This window comes from Candida jiufengensis (genome assembly GCF_024610255.1).
Source record: "Candida jiufengensis strain CBS 10846 chromosome Unknown scaffold1, whole genome shotgun sequence".
NCBI classification, from domain to species: domain Eukaryota; kingdom Fungi; phylum Ascomycota; class Pichiomycetes; order Serinales; family Debaryomycetaceae; genus Lodderomyces; species Lodderomyces jiufengensis.
In genome coordinates, this window is record NW_026261562.1 from 2,360,981 (window position 1) to 2,381,590 (window position 20,610).

Below are 20,610 nucleotides of genomic sequence, written 5' to 3' on the forward strand. Positions count from 1 at the left end.
ATATTGTTGAGAAATATCTTTTACAAAGTTCATGCAATGAAATATACAAAATTTTTAGTCAAAATTTGTATTTTATGTTTACTACCTTCGATTTCAGCTCAATTTTACCAAGCACAGAACTTCAACATTTCAGATGTTGAGCGTAGGTTTCATGCACACATCAACTTCATTAAGGAACATTTGCCTCATGAAAATTTATTTAGAGTGAATGAAATAAGACCATTGGTACTAATTTCAAATGAAGGAGTACCACTAAATTATAATAGTATTTCAACCACAAATGAAGAGTTTACTCATTATGGTCAATTTAACGTTAGTTTTGGTATTACAAAGAAGAGAATCGTAAATAAAGCTCAATTAATTACAGCAATGCAAATTCCTAGACCTATAGAAGAAGTTTTGGGTGAAAAGCATATGGAGTTAGTAACTGATATCACTCAAAGTAAAACAGCTGAATTCTCAACCACTATACCTGAATTCAAATTCACCCATACTTTTCCAAATCTAATACCAATGGAAACATTTACTGCAGCTACAACAACATTAAATAAATTTCAAAAATATCAAGCAAGAATTAAAGATTTTGACGCAGTGGCAGAAATTAAAAGATTGGAATCACTTTTAGTGTCCTTAAAAAATCAAATGTATCAGCAACAAGTATATTTCAAAAAGCAATTGCAAGAGTTTCAAGCAACACATGTAAAGCAAAATGAATTAGCTTCAAAGTTAAAGAAATCAATGTCAGATTTATCAATAATTAAAACTTTTGATATTACAACTCCTACTCCAAGTCCAGTTATGAAACTTGCGACAGCTGATAAATTTCTAAATCCTGATGAATTTGAGTATGAGTTGAGTAGTAGTAATAAAATAAATGGTAAAAAAGTAATGGGTCAAAAAAATCCACCTAATTCAGTCATTTTTGAACCTCAATTCCAGCAACATCAAAAAGTAAAACATACAAATAAATTAAAATATTTCAAACCAAAACTTGCTTGGAATGATATTTTTACTTTTTCTACGTCAGTATCAACTTCATCAACTTCATCAACCTCAATATCCATTTTGTCAACCTCACCACCTACTTCAACATCTCATGATAACTATCAAGAGAATTTAATCAATGAAAATTTTGATCGAGATTCACTACTATCACAAGCAAGCTTACCAGATGAATCAAATTATGATATAATCCAAGATGAAAATGAAAATGAAAATCAAGTGGAGTATATATTGAACTCAGTTGAGGAGCCCTTTTATCGCGGTGATCCATATTATGATGGATTGATGCTTGGTGAACCAGGTGAGGATTCATTTCAGTATAATTTAGAAGACAAAGCGAATTTAAACGCGTCTAAGACCACTCCAACTATTGACAAAGGCGTTGCAAAACCAATTCCTGAAATTATTCTAAATCCTCAAGAAGAAAAGGAGAAGTCAATTACTGCAACAACTGTTCAGAATAATTATGTCGATGATGAGAGACATAACACCAATGAGAAATTGATTTCTCATAATTTTGATGAAAATATACATGATGTAGGTGGTATGAAAGATATTTATAATAAAGACTATTCTCCAAAGTTTATTGTGGAAGATAGATTATTAAAAATAGAAGAAAAATCAAGCAATGAAAATATCCCTTTTCAAGATCAAAGACAGATTGAACAACTTAAAGAGTTTTATAATGATGAATATTTCAATCAACCATTATATCCCACTAAAATTGATCAAAATGATAAATCAGATATTGTAAATCAAAATGATCAGATGGCTCGACCAGAAAATAGTACTGCGTCTAATTTGATCGATGAAGCTATATTAAAAAATGCTAGAAGAAGAAAAAAAACACCAGGAATTGAACAAATGAATAGATTACCTCATAAAACTTACAATTTTGATGTTTTTGATTTTGAGAAATTTTCTAGAAATAATTTTGAAGTCATCAAAGTTAATAGAGTTATAGTTTATATTGCTCTTGTTTTCTTCTTCTTCATATAATAATTATCAGTCTTGATTTTATTAAACATTACAACTACAAGCTTAAGTTGATAGGTTAGTTGAGTTATATAGAATTGTGTGCATAATGAAATAATTCAAGTACATACATAAACTAATAAAACAATTAAATAACTAAAAGATTTACGATTATTCGGTTAAATTTCTTTCAACTTATTAAATAGAATAATTCCATTGCATAATTCCATTACATAATTCTATACATTAAATATTGAAATATAACGGATATCATTTAAAACTATATTTATTAATAATGATTGTATGTACAAAATATTAAATTTAATTTTGTTGTGTTGTAATTTTTAAGATCACACAAAAAATAAATTTTGACAAAGATAAACAAATCTCTTCTATAAATAAAAATAAAAAAATTTGGCTTAGTATTTCTTTGCAACCAATTAATTAATCAAAAAACAACGTACATTCACTAACAAAGCGACAAATATAATTTATAACCGAAGGGGGGACAAAAATTTAATTATATTAAATTCACTTCAACCCAACCAATGTCATCAATTAATAATAATACAACATCAAATCCAAAAGATCTAAGAAAAGAAATTGAATTTACAATGTTAGATTTTAATGATAATAATAAAACCAAAACAATTGGTAATATTAATATAGATGATAGTTCATATATAGAAGAAGAAGATAAAACTTATATTTATAATACTACCGTAGAAGATATTTCGTCAAATTATGAAGAAGATGATAATGAAGAAGATGATGAAGATGATGATGAAGATGAAGTTGATTTACAAGATTTAGATGATGAAGTAAAAGAAAGAATATCTAAAGAAAGTAATGATACAGAAATTGAAGATGATGATGAATTTGTTAAAAATAAATCTCAACAAACTAACAAATCAACTACGGATGCAACAATTTCAGCAATAAAAGAAAATCCAATTAAAAAATTCCTTGTAAAACATGAAATACCGAGAAAGATTTTCCATTCATCAATTGGTATTTTAACATTATGGTTATACACCAAAGGAACAACAGTTCCACAATTATTTATCCCATTATTTACTGCATTTATTTTGGTATTAGCAAATGATTTAATAAGATTAAATAATCCTGAAATAAATAACTTTATAACTTCCAAAATGTGGTTTATTATAAGAGAAAGTGAAAAAGATTCTTATAATGGAGTATTATTTTATTTAGCTGGTGTTTTAATTGTTTTATATTTATATCCAAAAGATATAAGTGTATTGAGTATATTATTATTGAGTTGGGCTGATACTGCTGCTTCAACCGTTGGTAGACAATTTGGGAAATATACTCCAAAAATTAGTGAAAATAAATCATTAGCTGGTAGTTTGGGTTCTTTTGTTACCGGTGTCTTTGCTTCTTACTTATGGTATGGGTTTTTCATTCCAAGTTATCCAGTAAATAAACCAGGTGAAATATTTTGGTCACAGAATCATAGTTATTTAAATATTCATAATTTTTCATTAATCGTTGGGTTAGTTGCAAGTGTTTCTGAATTTATTGATTTATGGGGATTAGATGATAATTTTACAATACCTGTTTTAAGTGGTACTTCATTATATTGGATTGCCAATTTAGCACATACTTAAATGATAGAATAAAGTTCTTTGAATATTTGATTGGGTTTTTTATAGAAAAAGAGGACTATTATTTTCTGGTTTTTTAATCTTATTAATTCATGTATATTTATTTTAATTAATCTAAGTTAATATCTAAGTAAAATTTGAATCGAGATTTTATCAATTGACCTTTGTAAAGATGTTATCAATCTTGTTCATTTACAAATAAACCGGCATAGCCTTGACCAGTAGAAGTACACATGGAAATAACACCTAAATCCTTTTGTTGAGCTTTTAAACCATTAATTAAAGTAGCAGTAACTCTACCACCAGTTGCTCCTAAAGGATGGCCAATAGCAATTGCTCCACCGTAAGGATTAACTTTTGAATAATCTAAACCTAATTTATTAATACAATATATTGATTGAGAAGCAAACGCTTCATTTAATTCAAAAATATCAATATCATTTGTGGTTAAACCAAATCTTTTTAATAATTGAGGAATAGCTTCTGATGGTCCAATACCCATTAAATTTGATGGGACTCCAGCAACACTTGAACCAACGAATTTTGCAATTGGTTTGTATCCATATTTTTCAGCATTTTCTCTAGTTGTTAAGATAACTGCAGAAGCACCATCTGAAATTTGTGAAGAATTACCAGCAGTAGTAAAACCATCTTCTTTAAAAACAGGTTTCAAAGTTGATAATTTTTCATAAGTTGATCCAGCTCTTACACCATCATCTTTATCAACAATTTTGGTCGAACCATCTTCATTTCTTGCTTCTATAGCAATAATTTCTTTTGCGAAATGGCCAGATTCAATAGCTTTAGCAGCTTTTAAATGTGATTGAACAGCAAATTCATCTTGTTCTTTTCTACCAACTCCATATTTTTCAGCAACTAATTCACTTGTTATACCCATTGGCATTAATACATTTTTAGCTTCATCACTTGCATCTTGCAAAAATGGTTGATAAATTCTTTGTGGTATTCCTCTATGTGGAAAATAATCATGAGTCATTGATTCAACACCTGCTGCTATAGCAAATTGATTTTCACCACTTGCTAAAGACCCAGCACTATAAGTTATAGCTTGAGCTGATGATCCACATTGACGATTTACAGTATTTATAGTAGTTTTTATTGGAAATCCAACTTTTTTAGCAGCTAAAGCACTTGCTTTTTGGCCACCTAAAGTTTGTAAAACAGCACCAACTAAAATATCATCAATTAAATTTGGATCAATTTTTGATTTATCAATAGACCCTTTTAGTACTTGATATAATAATTCTTCCGGAAATAATTGTGATAATCCACCTTTAATTGATTTTGTAATTGGTGTACGTAATGCTGATAAAATAACTATATCTTTTGCTGATTTTTTTAAAATTGATGATGACATGATTCAAAATTGACTGAAACTTTAATGCAAGGAAGTAATTTGGACTGTCATGATATATTTTTTGATTATGAAAATTTTATAGTTTTCTAAATGATTATTAAAATTTCAGTAAAATAAATTTTGTAAATAATAATAATTCCGACACAAATTTTATTATTGTGGGGGAAAAAGGAAAATCCGAAATATAATTAAAGGAAAAAGTATTTCCGATATAAGAATATAATTATTTAAGGAACATGAAATACTTAACCAGTCAAACAAGAAACAAAAATTGACAAATTTTATATTATCTATATATCAAATAAAAATAATAATAAAATACTTAAACCACAATTAAAATAATCCAATCCTCTAAACCAATATATTAATCCAAAACTAAACATAAACTCATTAATTAATTCAATTCATCCCTAATTTCCTTGAATTCCTTAAAACTTAATCCACTTTTTAACCCATCATATCTTGTTAATTTTAACCAACCTTCTTCTAAACCTTTTGTATAAAATTTATCAACTGATTTTTTATCAATTGAATAATCAGCTTTTCTTAATAAATAATATAATGTTGTTAATTTATCCCATTTTTCATCTTCTGCAACTGATGGTAAAAAAGTTCCTGAATAATGCTCATGATTTAAATTAAATGATACTTTTAACCCATTTTTACCAATTTCCCAATCCAATTGATTTTTTATTGGTTTAAAATTATCTAATAATGTAACACTAACTGATAAAGAAGGTAACTCTCTTGATGAAATTTCAGGAAATCTTGGATCTTGTAATGCTGCAATTAATGCATATTTCGAAACTCCCAGTTCAATATTTAATGATTGGAAAGTTCCTATACACCCTCTTAAATTTGAATTTTTATTCCAAGTTATAAATAATGGTGCATCAGTTGGTATATCATTTGATTTTTCACCAAGTTGTTTTTGAAATGAAGATAATGATATTTTTGGTGATTCTTTATTTAATTTATTAATTAATGATTCAAATGCATAACAACATAATGCCTTTGACATTTTGTGGTTGCCGAATTAACAAAAATATTAAAATGCGTATTATTAGAATTGTACAAGTATTTCCTAATAGTTTTATTATCTTATCTCTATTAATAATAAATTTTACAAAACCTGTATATAATAATAATTTTCTTTTACTTGCAAATAACTTAACTAAAACTAATAGTCTAATATTTTACAACCAAAATTATTTACAACCAAAAATCAATATTATTACAATTATTATTAACATATAATACATAATGGGAGTTTGTCTATCGTGCTTAAGTGGCAATTCAAATGATGATGAATATGATGAAAATACATCACTTCTAAGAAGAAATCAACAACAACAAAATTATCAATCAGATTATTTACAAGAAGAAGAATTATTAAAACAACAACAAAGACAACAAGAATTATCATCAATAGTAAATGATTTATCAGATAAATTAATTGATGTTGCTACTTTTTTAAATGGTGGTGGTTCAAATAGTATAACTGGTGCAAGTACAAATTCAAATTTAAATTCAAATCAAATTAATAATGGAAGTAATAGTGGATTATTATTATCACAAACTAATCAAATTAATGAAAATGGTAATAAAGATGATGAAGTAAAACAATTTCCTTATTTTTATAATGAAGATGATAGAAAGAAAGTTTTGGAAAAAACTAGTAAACTAAGTGATGATATAAAAGATTCTTGTAAACTAAGTACGCTGGAACCATTGTACTTAAAATTTTGAAAGTTTGTCCACTTTGTTTATATGAACTTGATAATAATAGCGTAATGAATAAATGATTAATAGTTTGGACATGTTTGTAGTAGACTTACTAAATTTTTGGTCTAAATTACCCCCCACAAAACTAATTTTTCAATCCGCATTGTAGCATTGTTACATTTTTGCTTTTATAAATTTAATCAGTATAAATTCAGAACTTTTTATCAAAAGTACCAACAACTCTTTATCAATATCAAGCTACTAATATGACAATCAAACTCAATTGGGCCATTCTAGGTGCAGGTAACATTTCTTCACAATTTGTTTTCGATTTATTGTTGAACAATGAAAGAAATACTGAATATCAACATATAATTAAATCAATTGGTTGTTCTTCAAAAGAAAGAGGTGAAGAATTCATAGAGTCAAATGGTATAGTTCCTGAAAAGAATTACCAAGTCACTCCAATAGTACAATCATATGAAGATCTTTATAAAAATCCAGATATTGACGTTGTTTATATTGGGACCCCTCATACATTTCATAAAGAGCAATCAATAAACTGTTTGAACAATAGTAAACATGTACTTATTGAAAAACCAATTACAGTGACCAAAAAAGATGCAGAAGAGATATTCAAAGTTGCTAAAAAGAATAATAAGTTTTGTATGGAAGCAGTATGGACAAGATTTTTCCCATCAATTGAAATACTAAAAAATAAAGTCTACAAAGAACAAGTAATTGGAGATGTTTACAGACTATTTGCTGATTTAAGTTATCAATGTGATGTTAAACAATTACCGTTATCATCAAGGGTAAGAGATAAAAAATTAGCAGCTGGATCATTGTTAGACATTGGTATTTATCCAATTACATATTCAAGAATTTTATTAGATGATCAAGTTGGTTCAAAAGCTTCAAAGTTTCAACAAAAGAGTTTTTTAACCATAGATGAAGATGATTTGGTGGACCATTTATGTTCCATAATTATAAAATACGAAAATGGTAAACAAGCATTATTAACATCATCAGAATTAGTAGATGGTCCAAAATCATATGTTAGATTAGAAGGTACTAAAGGTTGGGTTGAAATGTATAGTGATAATCCAGCAAGAGCCAAACATTTTAAAATTTTTAATAAAGATGGTAAAGAAATTTACGAATATAAAGATGATTCTGGCTATAATGGGTTTATATATGAAGCTAATGCAGTTGCAAATGATATTGAAGCTGGTAAATTAGAAAATGAAGTTATGCCTCACGATGAAAGTTTATTGGTGATGGGTTTAATGGATGAAATTAGAAAAGATAATGGGTTGAAGTATGATCAAGATTAGTTGCAACAAAATGGGAGAGAAAAATTAAATCTGCCACTTAAAGTATGAAACATAACAGATAAACATCACAAATCTAGAACAAACAAAATATAATAAATCAATTAATTTTATATTAAAGTAATGAAGAAATTCAACTCAAATTTATTACTACTAGTGCTTATAATAACTGTATTGAGTATGGAGGCAGACAATTTTTATTCACAAAATCGGAAATCAATTAATGGGGCAATTGAGAACAAGTTAATTGGTGATAAAAATGTGACACAATCATCAGTTCCTGGTTCCAACTTCACTTCTCCAAATAATGACAATCTAAATACTTTTGAAAATAAAACCCATGATGATCAAGACTTTGAGAACATCATATTCACAGCTCAAGGTAAAAAGAAAAAACCACCTAAATGGACATTTACTGCTGGTATATTTGCGGATAAAAAACAAGAAATACCTAAGAAACCAAAACCTGATTGTGATAAAAATGTTAAATTCATTACTACTCCAGTCACTGTAGTCAATCCAGGTCAAAATGAAGAAGATGACGATTTTGATGAAGAAGAAGAATATGAACCACCAACACCTAAACCAAAACCAAGAGTTTACCCTAAAAGACCAAAACCCCCACCAGCAAAAAGACCAAGTTATCCGTATTGGATGTTTGATTCATCTAGTGATGATCCATTCACAGATGAGGAAGAGAGTGATTTTTGGAGTATAAGTGATAGTGATTTCAGTTCAAGTGATGATGATTCGTTTAGTTCAAAAAATTTGGGGAAATTATGGTTTTTAGGATTTAATTCAAGTGATGATGTTAATGATGAACGAGTTCCATTCATACCTAATCAATTATTGGTTTCTAGAGTTAGTGAAAATTTACCTGGTTTGTTCATGGATCAAAGAAATGAGCTTATAGAATATGGAGATAGACTTTCTGAAATTTGGACCTCTCACAGTAACAACAATATATCAATGGTTCAAACTGAAGAAGAAATATCTAGTGATAAATCAAAAGCAATTGAAATCGAAAAGAGAGGTAAGTTTTTGAATAGAAAATATTCAAAATTAAGATCAACTAAATTTCTTAATGATGGTGGGAAACTGTTAGCTAGAAATAAATATTATTGGAAAAGTGATTATATGAAAGAAAGAGCAAAATATAATAAACAAAAACAAAGATTTAAAAATCAACAAAATAAATTTAAAGAATTAGAAAGTGAAACTTGGACTGCTTCTTCTGATGATGAAGAATGTGACGAGGATAATGAATATGATTTTGAAAATCAAATTTATAAAAGAATGGATGAAATTGAATATATATATGTTACACCTCCAAGGATTTATTCAATGTCTAAGATTACATCAAATTATACTAAAATTGAAAAATTTGAAATTTCGGGTGGATTTAAAAAGTTGTGTATATTAGGCTTATATTGTATATTATAAATTTACAATTTTTTTTAATAGATGGGAATTTAGATTTGTAAAAAATTAATTTTGCCTCTAAATTTATCTTGAGAATAACAAAAAAATGGTTGCAAAAAAAAGATCTGCAATATTTTAGGATTACGTTTTGCCAATTAAATTCAAATCTACTAACAAGTGCAACAACAAAGATCATGCATTATCAATTGATACTTACATGGCTCATACCACTAAGTTTAACAATCTGTTCGTATATAAATGATCAAGAAAATGAAAACGACATAACATATTTCACAACACAAGTTATAAATTGGGACAATGAAAAAGATCAAGAAACAAAATTAAATTTAGCCAAAAGAAATCAAATTTTCCAAAATCAACAATTAATAATGGATCATAATTTACAAGAACCTTCAAGTGAAGAAATCTTTGTAGCTCAAGGTTCTGGATTTTCTAAAGGAAGTGGTAAAAAGGCAAAAGGACCAAAATGGCATGTTGGTGCAGGAATGTATATGAATAAAGATTTAAATAAAGGTGCTACTATTAAAGAAACTACTTTTATTCCAGTAAAACCAGTTAAAAAACCCACTACAATTTATAAAGAAGTAGATAAGGGTGAAAATGATGATGGGTCTGATTCTGGTTCTTCATCGGATGAAGATGGATTTGATAAAAATGATGATTTAAAGAGGAAATTGATGAATCGTAGAAAAAATAAAAAGAAATTTAGTTTATTTAGTGTTGATGATTTAATTGAATCTGTTGATGAGAAAGAAATTGAGAATTATAATGAAAATGACGATGGATATGAGGACAGTGATTTTGAGTTTGATGATAGTATTATTAATAAGTTGGTTATTAAAGTAATTGATAATTCTACAAATATCACAACTTTTAAATATCCAGAAGAAGAAGATGAAATTTATAATATGGATAATAATGATGGGTTAGAATCTAATGCAATTCAATTAAGATATAATCTTTACATTTTATTTTGGTTAATAATTGCTTTCGCTTTATAATTTGAATGTTAATAAATGTTTATAATTTTTCTTGTTATTCAGATTAGTTGTAGATTTCCTCAATCTGAAAAATTTTGATTTTTTGTTGAATTTGGCTGCAAAATCAACACAAAAGTGATAGGATTTTTACGTTGCACCAGATCAAAAAAGTAATAAATCAATCGTCCATATTCAATATTTCAAAAGATATTAGAGATGTTGACTTCAATTGTTTTGTATAGTATAATAATGCTTTCAAATTTACATTTAACTTCAGGTAATGAACTAGAGTCATTAACATTACAAAAAACCACAAATTTAGAAAAATCAACAATTGATAACCCAGAAGATATGATAATTAAATTCTTACAAAATGATTCTTATCAAAATGAAGTACTTGGTTCAAACAATACAAATACAATAACTCAAATAATAAATCAAGCAAATGATTCAACAACAGATGAAATCATTGCATTAATTAAAAAAAAGAAAAAATTAATTCCCAAATGGCAATTAAGTGCTGGTGTTTATCTCGAACATAAAGTAAATAAAAAATTATTGAAAAAGGCAATGAAAGATTTTAAATTAATGTCTATATTAAATGGTACTGATTTTGATACTAATAATAACAAGAATGATATTAGAATTGAAAGTGCTGAAGTTCAAAATGATGGTGGAGTTAGTGACATTAAAATTAATGATATTGAATCAATTACTAAAGATGATGAAAGTGATGTTATTAATTCCAATGTAATACATCATATCCCAAGTTCTTCTATTGTTTCAAGAGCAAGTCCAAATACCAGAAACTTATTTGCTGAAAATATAACTGAATATGTTAGACTTTACGATGGAGATAATGATGATAGTAATAATAATGTTACAATTAAATATAATAAAAAGGAAAATGGTAAATATGATCTTTCGAATTATGATGCTTCAGTTGATACATCTGAGAATAATTGTTTATCAATTAATCTAACTTCAAAACAATTTTGGACAGTATTATTAGCAATTTTTTGCTTTCTTTGAGGTGGTGGTGGTTGTTAAATTCAATTAATTGTATAGTATGAATTTACAATATAATTTCAAGATTGAAGTGCTCTTAATCTCTGTTTAATTTCATCAATAGCAATATCATCTTCTTCATCTTCATCTTCTTCAATTTTTTCTTGTGGTTGTTGTTCTGGTTTTTCTTCTTCCAATCTTTCTTTTGTAATTGGTATTTCATTTTCAATTTTATTTAATTTTTCTTCAGTTAAACTTTGTATAATTTTATCAACTTGTTCAGCAGATTCTAATTCTAATTCATCATCTTCAATTTCTAAATCGACCATATCATCCATCATTTCATTTATTATACCAGCTTTAGTTAATTCTTTTGATAATTCTTGCATAGTTTGAGAAACTGCACCAATATGTATTAATTGATTTACATCTTTCATAATTGAAGTTGATGAATGAATTGACTTTGTTAATTTATTCATTGAATATTGTTCATTTATTGACATTGTTATTGAATCTATTCTAGTTCTTGATGTATATAATTTATTATTTTGTTTATTTATATTTATTAATTCTTTTGCATATAATTTTGCTGACTTATAATCTTTATCTTTTGCTGATTTTCTAATTAATCCTTCAGTTTTTTTCTTTAGTGGTTGTAATTGATTTATTGATCTATCTAGTTCTCTTTTATTTTTTCTTAATAATTGATTAATCTTTCTCATCTAAATTATAAATGTGGTTAGTTTCAATGTAGAAAATAAAAAAGGTTGTGAAGATAGACATACTTGTTCTTTAGGGTCTGGTCCCCATATTTGTTTCTTTATATAATCCATGACTAAAATTTAATCAATTACTTAGCGTTGTAAATTTTGTCTATGATTTGCTTATGTTTATATTGTAATTGTTGATATCTTCTTGAAGCTGAATTGATAAATTAGATAATTACGCAAACTAAATTAAGTTGACGAAAAGTCTTGTGCGGCTTTACTTTTTTTTTCATACTGTATTTATTCATTGAGTAAGTATTTGATTTAATAAAATTGTTAAAAGAATTTACCATAACTTTTGAGCAATCTCCTTTAATCAATACATTGAGATCATTATTCAAATCGAACTTTTACCTGGTAATAGAATGTAATAGTAAGAGTAGTATAAAAGTTTGGTTTAATTAAACAAAAATTAATAGTTATAAAATTCCGTCTTTTAACAAGTTTCTAACTTAATTTATAAAAACGTAATAAACTTTCATTGAACAAGTAAAAGAAAATGATAATCACACAGTCATCATCTATTCAAATATGATATTAATATTTTGATAATTAATGATCTAACTAACTAACTAATTAACTAACTAGATAAAGTATAACCATTAATTCTATTTTTAGATTAAAATCCGTTATTGTATTATAAATTAAATATAAAAATTAAAAATTATGAAAAAGAATTTTCTATTTTAATTAATTACTTACCTTTACCAAGCCCCTATATTAAAAAAAATATATATAGAATCATACAGACTTAATTTATAATAATTGAAGTCAAGTTTAATACATCTTCTTTTAATAAAAGATATAAATACATATAAATATCAAAGTACAATAATTAAGTTAAAGATTTATTCCATATAATTCAGTTATCATTTAGATTCAATTTAAAAGTTACAATCTACAATTAGTAATCAAATTAAACATATTAAAGTATTATAATGACAACTGCTCCAGTACCACCTTCAAATCAAGAACAATTTGTATTAGTATTACTTGCAATATTTTTACCACCATTAGCTATATGTTTTGCTAAAAGATCAATTTTTAATAAAGAATTCTTGGTTGGATTATTATTAACAATATTCGGTCATTTACCTGGTTTGATTTTTAGTTTATATTATCTTTTATGTATATATTTTCCAGAAAGAAGAGGTGAAGTTGATGGTTATACAACTTTAAGAGATGATGAAGAACATAGATTAGGTGGAGATAATAATGGTAATAATAATAGAGACGGAGATAATCATAATCATAATCATCATCATCATGATCATAATGATACTGAACAAATTCATGGTTTTATTCATCATCAAGGTTCACCAAATAAACAATCTAAACAAAAACCATATAGAGATAATGTACCAGCTGGTGATTCTGATAATATTAATGCACCTTTATTAAATGCTAATGATTTACCTGCTTATGATGATATAATGGATTCAACAAATAAAAAACATCATCATCATGAAGATAGAAAATCTGGTGGAGATAATAAAATACAACTTTAAAGTGTGTTTGGATTGGTTTGATTTTTGGTTAGAAAAGCTAAATTGATATTAAGTTTTTTGTCGTTATAAAGCGATATGAAATGATTAAATAATTTGTGTCAATACATTTAACTTTGTAGTTTAGTTTACTCAATTAATTTTCCCTTTATCAACTCTGAATGCCAAAATTCGATGGTTAAGGGCATAGTTTTTAGTCTACTTATCAGAAAGTGGAAAAAATTATCACTGGATTTTCAATTTGACTCTTTTTACTTCTCTCTAAATTCTATCATAATTTATTATCTGATTCGTGAGGTATGATATACTCAATATTAAATTATTATCTAAAATTTTAATCTATTTGACGTAATTTGGAAACTTAAAGTTTTGTCATTTGGGCATTGGCAACTCATCATCTTTAACAACATCATCCTTATCAACATCACTAGCATTTGTTTTTGCTTCAAGCCTACTTGCTCTTCGTGCTTTAGCCAACTAGAAATTGTCGCAACATTTTCACCTACTTCGTAGTTAAGGGGTAAATGTATTTCCATTTTAAGAATATATTTTCAAGAATCAATTGACCAGATTCAGTCAAAACAAGAAATTAAACTGGAATTCAAACCTTTGTGATTTTATTAAAATAGTATTTTCAAGTTTGTTTAGCTTTGAGTGACGGTTGCAAAACTTTAGTAAACAATAAGGAGCTGTAAACGAATCTTATTGTTTCAAATGTTTAAACATAGGGCTTCTGGCTTCTAAAATTCAGGGTTTTAAATTGTGAAAGACAATTGCATTTTGTCTAGTTCATTTTACTTGTTCAGTAACAATTGAAGTCTGAAATAGAAAGAACTAACGGGTTTGGCACGAAGAGAGAATGAAGTATCTACAAGTACAATAAAGACTCAAAGAACTGTAAAATATGCGTAAGAAACATTATTTATCCATTTATGACTTAATTTTCAATTGCAACCATTACTTTAGCTATAAAACCTTCTAAATGAAATATAGCTTTTTGACCTAAACTCAATCTTTCATCAAACACAGAAGCAATTTGAACAATTTTTTGAATCAAATTTACATTTTTTTGATTTAATCTTATCAATTCAAATAATAAATTCTTTAATATAGTTCTTGCTGGTATACAATGTGATAATAATTCATAATTTGTACTTCTTAATTTTGCTAATGTTGCAACATTTCTTTGATTTGTTATAGTTTTTGCCATACTATTAATTATAGTTTCCCAATCTAATACTATTACATTATGAATTTTTTTAACATCAATTGTTTCATTTTGCATATATATTGTTTCAAAAGCTAATAATGATCTTCTTAAATTTCTATTACTAACTGTTGCAATTTGATTAAAAAATTGTGAAATATCTTGTTCTGATGATGATGTGAATTTAACGTGTTCTTTTTTAGCTACTTGATTTAATATATTACTTATATCGTTGATGGTGGGACTTGGAATTCTAACTAATAAAGTTCTTGATTTTATTGGAGCAATTATATTTGATATGGAATTACAGACCAAAATTAATCTAATATTTGAAGAATATTTTTCCATAGTTCTTCTTAATGCAGCTTGAGCATCTCTACTTAAACTATCAGCTTCATTTATAATAACAACTTTAAATCTATGTTTTTTACTACTTTGATTCCCAAAATCAACTTGTTCAGTAGATGCAACATCTTTTAATAAATCTTGTATAACAACTCTATCATTATTACCCATATCTGATGGTGTTATTTCCAAATGATATGGAGAACTTAATACATTAAATTCTAATTTACGATTTGATGAAGTAACAAAATTTTTAACATCAATTTTTAATTTTTCAACTGATGATCCAAATATTTCTTGTAATGTACTATAAATTCTAGTTTTTTTACCAGCTCCACTTGGTCCATAAACTAATAAATGTGGGAAATCTCCTGATTTTGATAATGCTTTTAAATTTTGACTAATATTTTCATGATATGATAATTGTGATAATGTTTTGGGTCTATATTTGTCTACCCATAATGACATTGTTGGTCAGTTTGAGTTATTAAAAGTAGGTTTTAAATAAAGATGGTGATGATTGAATTCAATAAATGATAATATAAATCAGAAATGTTTCAAAACGCGTCGCATATAAAATTAATTTTCACGCACAGTTTAAATATTTTGTTAATTAAATTGAAAGATACAATCTTAGTTGGGCTCAAATAATAACTGCAATTGATCTTCATTAATAATAATGCAGATTGATTATTGAACTGACCACACTTATTTAATATCACTATACAGAATACAGAGGTCGCTTAATCTCTATTGTTATACAAATTATGTATCACGTGACATCCATTTGGTAGAACTAGATAGACAGAATCTTTTCATGATAAGTTAATCAAAGTAAGAAGAAATAACGTATAAACTGAAACTTTAACTCATAAGCTATCCTATTTTTCAAAGAAATATATACTTGTCTATCAATTACATATATAAAATCAATCATTAGCACTTGCATTGCGAATTTAGCGTAAATTAGTTATTTTGTAGTTTTAATCAGAAAATTCTAACCATAATTCTTAATTTAAGATGAAAAGGAAGTACAACGAACCCTAAATATTTGGTTTAGATCTTATGTAGTGGCTAGGACACTCATACCCTCCTTTGTTCTTATTCAAATAGTTTTGATGATATTCTTCAGCATCAACAAATATTTTTAATGGTTCAATTAAAGTAACAATTTTTTTATTTGGATACCATTCCTTTTGAAATTTTTCTTTAATTTCATTAGCTAATTTAAATTGATTTTCATCAGTAGTGAAAATAGCTGATTTATATTGAGTTCCTCTATCTGGACCTTGAGAATTAACTGTTGTTGGATCATGCAATCTGAAAAATAAATCTAAAATTTCTGAAGTTGGTAATTTTGTTGAATCATATTCTAATTTTGCAACTTCAACAAAGTTAGTGTTTCCTGCACAAACTTTTTCATAAGATAAACCCTCAGCCGCTGATGCATTACCATTAGCATAACCAACAGCTATGTTGATTAATCCTTTACCGGTGAATTGCTTCCTAAATATATGGTCTAAGCCCCAAAAGCACCCACCACCTAAGGCTAAAACTGATGACATCTTGATTTGAATTGACAAAAGTTGATAGTTATTTGGTAGAAGAAGATAATACTGGTTTATTGCCTTCTTAGTTGTGTAATTAATAATCAAATCCAAAAGGTAATTTTTCAGCCATCTAACACTACTATTTAGGGTGTGGCTAAAATATTAACCTTAAATTAGTAGGTAATACCCATTAAAAATAGCAGCGGGTTGGACTTTATATAACATCCCTAATCGCAGAGCAGACAAGTTTAAAACTAATATTTCTTAACTGAATTTATTAACTATATAAACTATTTACCAATTTACAATCTTACCACTAGTCACAATAACTTGTTCATCTATAATTGTATCAGGCTTGTCCTCAGTTCTTTTCCAAGTTTTAATCTCTCCTTTTGCAGTATTCAAATTGAAAATTCTCATACGTCTTTGATAACCTCCATAACCACCATAGCCTCCAATTCCAACACCTCCACCGTAACAAAGCCATATCTTGTTTTCTTCATCAGTTGTTTGGTTCTCATCTAATAAACAAAAATCATTACAATGATCATGACCAACTCCAATTGCTTTGACACCAATCTCTTGGAATACATCTCTTGCACCTGAGTTATAACCAGGAGCAGTTACTCCTTCTCTATGTTCACCAACATATTTTTGTTTATTTACATTTTTAAACTCTGGGATTGGGATATGGAAAAATGCCATTGATAAATGAGTTCTTGTTCTACTTAATCCAGTATCAGGATCAGTAAAAATTTCTTTTTCAAATACTTTGATATCATCTTTAATTGAGGCTGCTTCTTCTTTCATATAAATTAATTGATTTTCTTTTATCCAATCATAACCAGGATGAACTTTTTGATTTGGACTATTTGCATGAGAATCAACAAAATAAAATGCTAAAGCAACTGAAGATGATGATTTACCTTGAACTGTTAATAAATAATTACCAAATCCATCTACATCAACTGGTCCAACTGCTGATACACTATAAGGTAAATCCGAATATAATCCCATTAATTCTTGAGCACTTAAAGAACCTTCAGCATCATGATTTCCCAAGACTATAGCAAATGGAATTTTTCTTTCAACAAATGGTGCTAAAGCTTTAAAAGCAGCAGTTTCTGAATCAGGGGCAGTTAATCCGAAAATTTGATCACCAGTCAAAACAACTAAATCTGGTTTTTCTAAATCTAATATTTTATTTATAAACTTTAAAGTTCTTGAATCTGCTTTACAACCGATAGCAGATTTTGGAGGTTCAGGATTATAACACTGTCCATAATCTGTTGAAAAATGTAAATCAGCAACTTGTAAAATTTTAAATTCATCATTATCTCCCATTTTTAAAGGTTTATTGTATTCTTTTTTATAATCTAATTTTGGTCCGCGACGATAGGTTATATAAGCTGATAATCCAAATGGTGATGATATACCTTTTATTGGACTGTTAATTAAATTCCAATTTGGTCTAGGTTCAATAGCTTCTGGACCAAATAAGAAATCTATGGCATTTATAGAAGTTTCAACATCATGTTTACCATATCTTACCCAGATTCCATTTGATTTATATTCCCAACCAATTTTAACTAATTCTTTAATTGTTGGCACGTATAACATTCTATTTAAATCATCTCTGTCATTCACTTTCAGTCTTTTTCCATTTGTTTTGTCGATATTATCTTGATCAATTAAATTAGCATGAACAGAATCATCAAATTGTTGCAGATTATGATAACTTTCAATTATATAACGAGGTAATTTTAATTTTTCATTTCCTTTTATATTCAAATCAATTTCAGGATTTGCAATAGCAATATCAACTATAACTTCATCTTTCAAATTTTTCTCATTAATTAGATTTTGATATTTATCATGATTTATCTTTTTTACAGCAAAAAATTCTTTATTAGTCCAACATTTACCAAGACATAAATCTTTTTTCAATCTAACCCAACCACCTTCAAAAGAAGTTAAATCACCAAATTTACCATCTTGTGGTTCAGGTTTCCCACAATTCGGGTTATTATAATTGTAAAAATAACATTTATTTATTGAAAAATCCACGATAAACAGATCTGATGGTGGTTGAAAAAATGATGGAGCAGTTGATGAAAATAATCCATATGGTATAAATTTATTTATTTCAATTATTTGATGTTTATTTGCAAATAATAATAAGACATAAGCAAATGATAAAAAGAATAATGTATAAAAAACTACTCTAAATAATCTCTTAGGTAGCATAATTGAATTAAATATGGCTATTAGAATATGAGATAACTATTTATGAACAAAACTTAATCGATTGAATATTTGATTGATGACTTTGATAAATGTATTATTGAAAACTAAACAAGATATAATATTAATATTTTTAAGAAATTGTTGAATTTTATATCCATATAAATCTAATAGAAATAAGATAATAAAATAAAACAATCTACTGCTGTACTTAAACTTATTTTTCAATTCTTTGATAAATTAAATTCTACATATAAATAAAATAAAATAGATTAATTAATTATATCGTAAATAATTTTTAAACTTAAGATTAAATTTTGTGTCAATTTGAATGTTAAGGGGGAAAAATTATTATTTCATGAATAAAACGGAGTTTATTAAATATCATTACTTAATTAGAGAGTGAAGGATCTGACCTGATTGAATAGCTGAATTCAGAGTAATTTAGTTATTGCAACAAAACAGCTGGCCATCCAAATATCTTGATCTGACTTAATTATGAGCAGTTTTAGCTCAATTAACAAATCCAATAAATTAGAGCCGCTTATTCAAAGACAATTCTACGAATCAGAATATAATATTAATTCCCCGTCTTTTCAGATTGAAAATTCACCTCTTTTATATTACCCTATTTAATTTATATCCACCTTTTCAATTAAATAGTTTTCATCCCTGTATCATAATTCCTCAATGATTTTTAGCTCTTTCAGCTTCTAATTTAGCTTCTCTTTCTTTTGCTTCAGGTTCAACAGGTGGGAAATCAGCAGGATTAATTTTCTGACGAGTATCTTCACCTCCTAAATTAGCTTGTTTAAATTCTTTTAAATCTTCTTTTTCTTGTTGTTTTGCTTCAACATGTGGTAATTGATCTTTACCTGGTATTACAACATTATGAGGTTTATTTATTCTTGATAATGGAACTTTTTTACCATTAATATCTACAATAATTTCATTTGGATCATTTGAATTATCTAATGTTTTTTCTTGATTATTTGATTGTGACATTATTGAATCTTTTAAATTAATTGATGATGATTCTGAATTTGGTATAATAATATATTTATATAATAAATAAAATGATATAATTAATAAAATATTAAATAAAATGGAATTCATTCAAAATTTAAAATTTATAATAAGGAATTGAAATATTAAGTAAGTAAAATTGAGAATGTATAATTGAATAAATCAAAGAATTAATATTCTTTTATTTTTAAAAAAGGGGTGGCAATTAGAACTATTTTTAATATTCCTCACTTTTAAATTGCTAAAATCAAACTTTATACAAAATCATATATTGAAACACAAATAGATTAGTTTACAATATAAAGTTAAGAAAAGGCACAAGAAGCAAATAGAGTGGTAATTGTTTGTTTGAGCCAAGTTTCTGTATTATTTTCAGCAAGATCTACTAAAGCTTAAGATCTACATGCAACTGAATTTTATGTAAAAAAAAAAATCTATTACTTTTCTATTTTTAGACTGACTAACTATATATATGTAAATTTGCCGTAATTAA

The 20,610-nt window shown here is 26.7% G+C and overlaps 12 protein-coding genes across 12 annotated transcripts; 5 read left to right on the forward strand and 7 right to left on the reverse strand. All coding sequences in view use genetic code 12, as the record gives it.

Moving 5' to 3' along the window:
• Window positions 1-36: 36 nt before the first annotated feature.
• On the forward strand, window positions 37-2,001 carry PGA27 (Pga27p; the record flags this gene model as incomplete). The annotated part of the gene is made up of 1 exon (XM_051765519.1): window positions 37-2,001. One exon carries the CDS (start codon window positions 37-39, stop codon window positions 1,999-2,001), a length of 1,965 nt encoding a protein of 654 aa, XP_051618825.1.
• Window positions 2,002-2,525: 524 nt separating this feature from the next.
• KGF54_004785 (diacylglycerol kinase) lies at window positions 2,526-3,608 on the forward strand (the record flags this gene model as incomplete). Its single annotated transcript, XM_051765520.1, has 1 exon — window positions 2,526-3,608. The coding sequence occupies one exon, from the start codon at window positions 2,526-2,528 to the stop codon at window positions 3,606-3,608; it is 1,083 nt and encodes a 360-aa protein (XP_051618826.1).
• Window positions 3,609-3,783: 175 nt separating this feature from the next.
• Window positions 3,784-4,983, reverse strand: POT1-2 (Pot1-2p; the record flags this gene model as incomplete). Its single annotated transcript, XM_051765521.1, has 1 exon — window positions 3,784-4,983. The coding sequence occupies one exon, from the start codon at window positions 4,981-4,983 to the stop codon at window positions 3,784-3,786; it is 1,200 nt and encodes a 399-aa protein (XP_051618827.1).
• Window positions 4,984-5,377: 394 nt separating this feature from the next.
• KGF54_004787 (uncharacterized protein) lies at window positions 5,378-6,004 on the reverse strand (the record flags this gene model as incomplete). The annotated part of the gene is made up of 1 exon (XM_051765522.1): window positions 5,378-6,004. The coding sequence occupies one exon, from the start codon at window positions 6,002-6,004 to the stop codon at window positions 5,378-5,380; it is 627 nt and encodes a 208-aa protein (XP_051618828.1).
• Window positions 6,005-6,246: 242 nt separating this feature from the next.
• Window positions 6,247-10,486, forward strand: KGF54_004788 (uncharacterized protein; the record flags this gene model as incomplete). Its single annotated transcript, XM_051765523.1, has 4 exons — window positions 6,247-6,700; window positions 7,006-8,029; window positions 8,222-9,438; window positions 9,732-10,486. The coding sequence occupies 4 exons, from the start codon at window positions 6,247-6,249 to the stop codon at window positions 10,484-10,486; spliced, it is 3,450 nt and encodes a 1,149-aa protein (XP_051618829.1).
• A 195-nt stretch (window positions 10,487-10,681) lies between these two features.
• KGF54_004789 (uncharacterized protein) lies at window positions 10,682-11,497 on the forward strand (the record flags this gene model as incomplete). Its single annotated transcript, XM_051765524.1, has 1 exon — window positions 10,682-11,497. The coding sequence occupies one exon, from the start codon at window positions 10,682-10,684 to the stop codon at window positions 11,495-11,497; it is 816 nt and encodes a 271-aa protein (XP_051618830.1).
• Window positions 11,498-11,553: 56 nt separating this feature from the next.
• Window positions 11,554-12,306, reverse strand: VPS24 (ESCRT-III subunit protein; the record flags this gene model as incomplete). The annotated part of the gene is made up of 2 exons (XM_051765526.1): window positions 11,554-12,195; window positions 12,259-12,306. The coding sequence occupies 2 exons, from the start codon at window positions 12,304-12,306 to the stop codon at window positions 11,554-11,556; spliced, it is 690 nt and encodes a 229-aa protein (XP_051618831.1).
• An 872-nt stretch (window positions 12,307-13,178) lies between these two features.
• On the forward strand, window positions 13,179-13,748 carry KGF54_004791 (uncharacterized protein; the record flags this gene model as incomplete). Its single annotated transcript, XM_051765527.1, has 1 exon — window positions 13,179-13,748. One exon carries the CDS (start codon window positions 13,179-13,181, stop codon window positions 13,746-13,748), a length of 570 nt encoding a protein of 189 aa, XP_051618832.1.
• Window positions 13,749-14,682: 934 nt separating this feature from the next.
• RFC5 (replication factor C subunit 5) lies at window positions 14,683-15,765 on the reverse strand (the record flags this gene model as incomplete). The annotated part of the gene is made up of 1 exon (XM_051765528.1): window positions 14,683-15,765. One exon carries the CDS (start codon window positions 15,763-15,765, stop codon window positions 14,683-14,685), a length of 1,083 nt encoding a protein of 360 aa, XP_051618833.1.
• Window positions 15,766-16,340: 575 nt separating this feature from the next.
• Window positions 16,341-16,862, reverse strand: MXR1 (peptide-methionine-S-sulfoxide reductase; the record flags this gene model as incomplete). Its single annotated transcript, XM_051765529.1, has 1 exon — window positions 16,341-16,862. One exon carries the CDS (start codon window positions 16,860-16,862, stop codon window positions 16,341-16,343), a length of 522 nt encoding a protein of 173 aa, XP_051618834.1.
• Window positions 16,863-17,141: 279 nt separating this feature from the next.
• Window positions 17,142-19,094, reverse strand: KGF54_004794 (phosphoprotein phosphatase; the record flags this gene model as incomplete). The annotated part of the gene is made up of 1 exon (XM_051765530.1): window positions 17,142-19,094. One exon carries the CDS (start codon window positions 19,092-19,094, stop codon window positions 17,142-17,144), a length of 1,953 nt encoding a protein of 650 aa, XP_051618835.1.
• Window positions 19,095-19,778: 684 nt separating this feature from the next.
• ASR3 (Asr3p) lies at window positions 19,779-20,096 on the reverse strand (the record flags this gene model as incomplete). The annotated part of the gene is made up of 1 exon (XM_051765531.1): window positions 19,779-20,096. The coding sequence occupies one exon, from the start codon at window positions 20,094-20,096 to the stop codon at window positions 19,779-19,781; it is 318 nt and encodes a 105-aa protein (XP_051618836.1).
• Window positions 20,097-20,610: the final 514 nt, after the last annotated feature.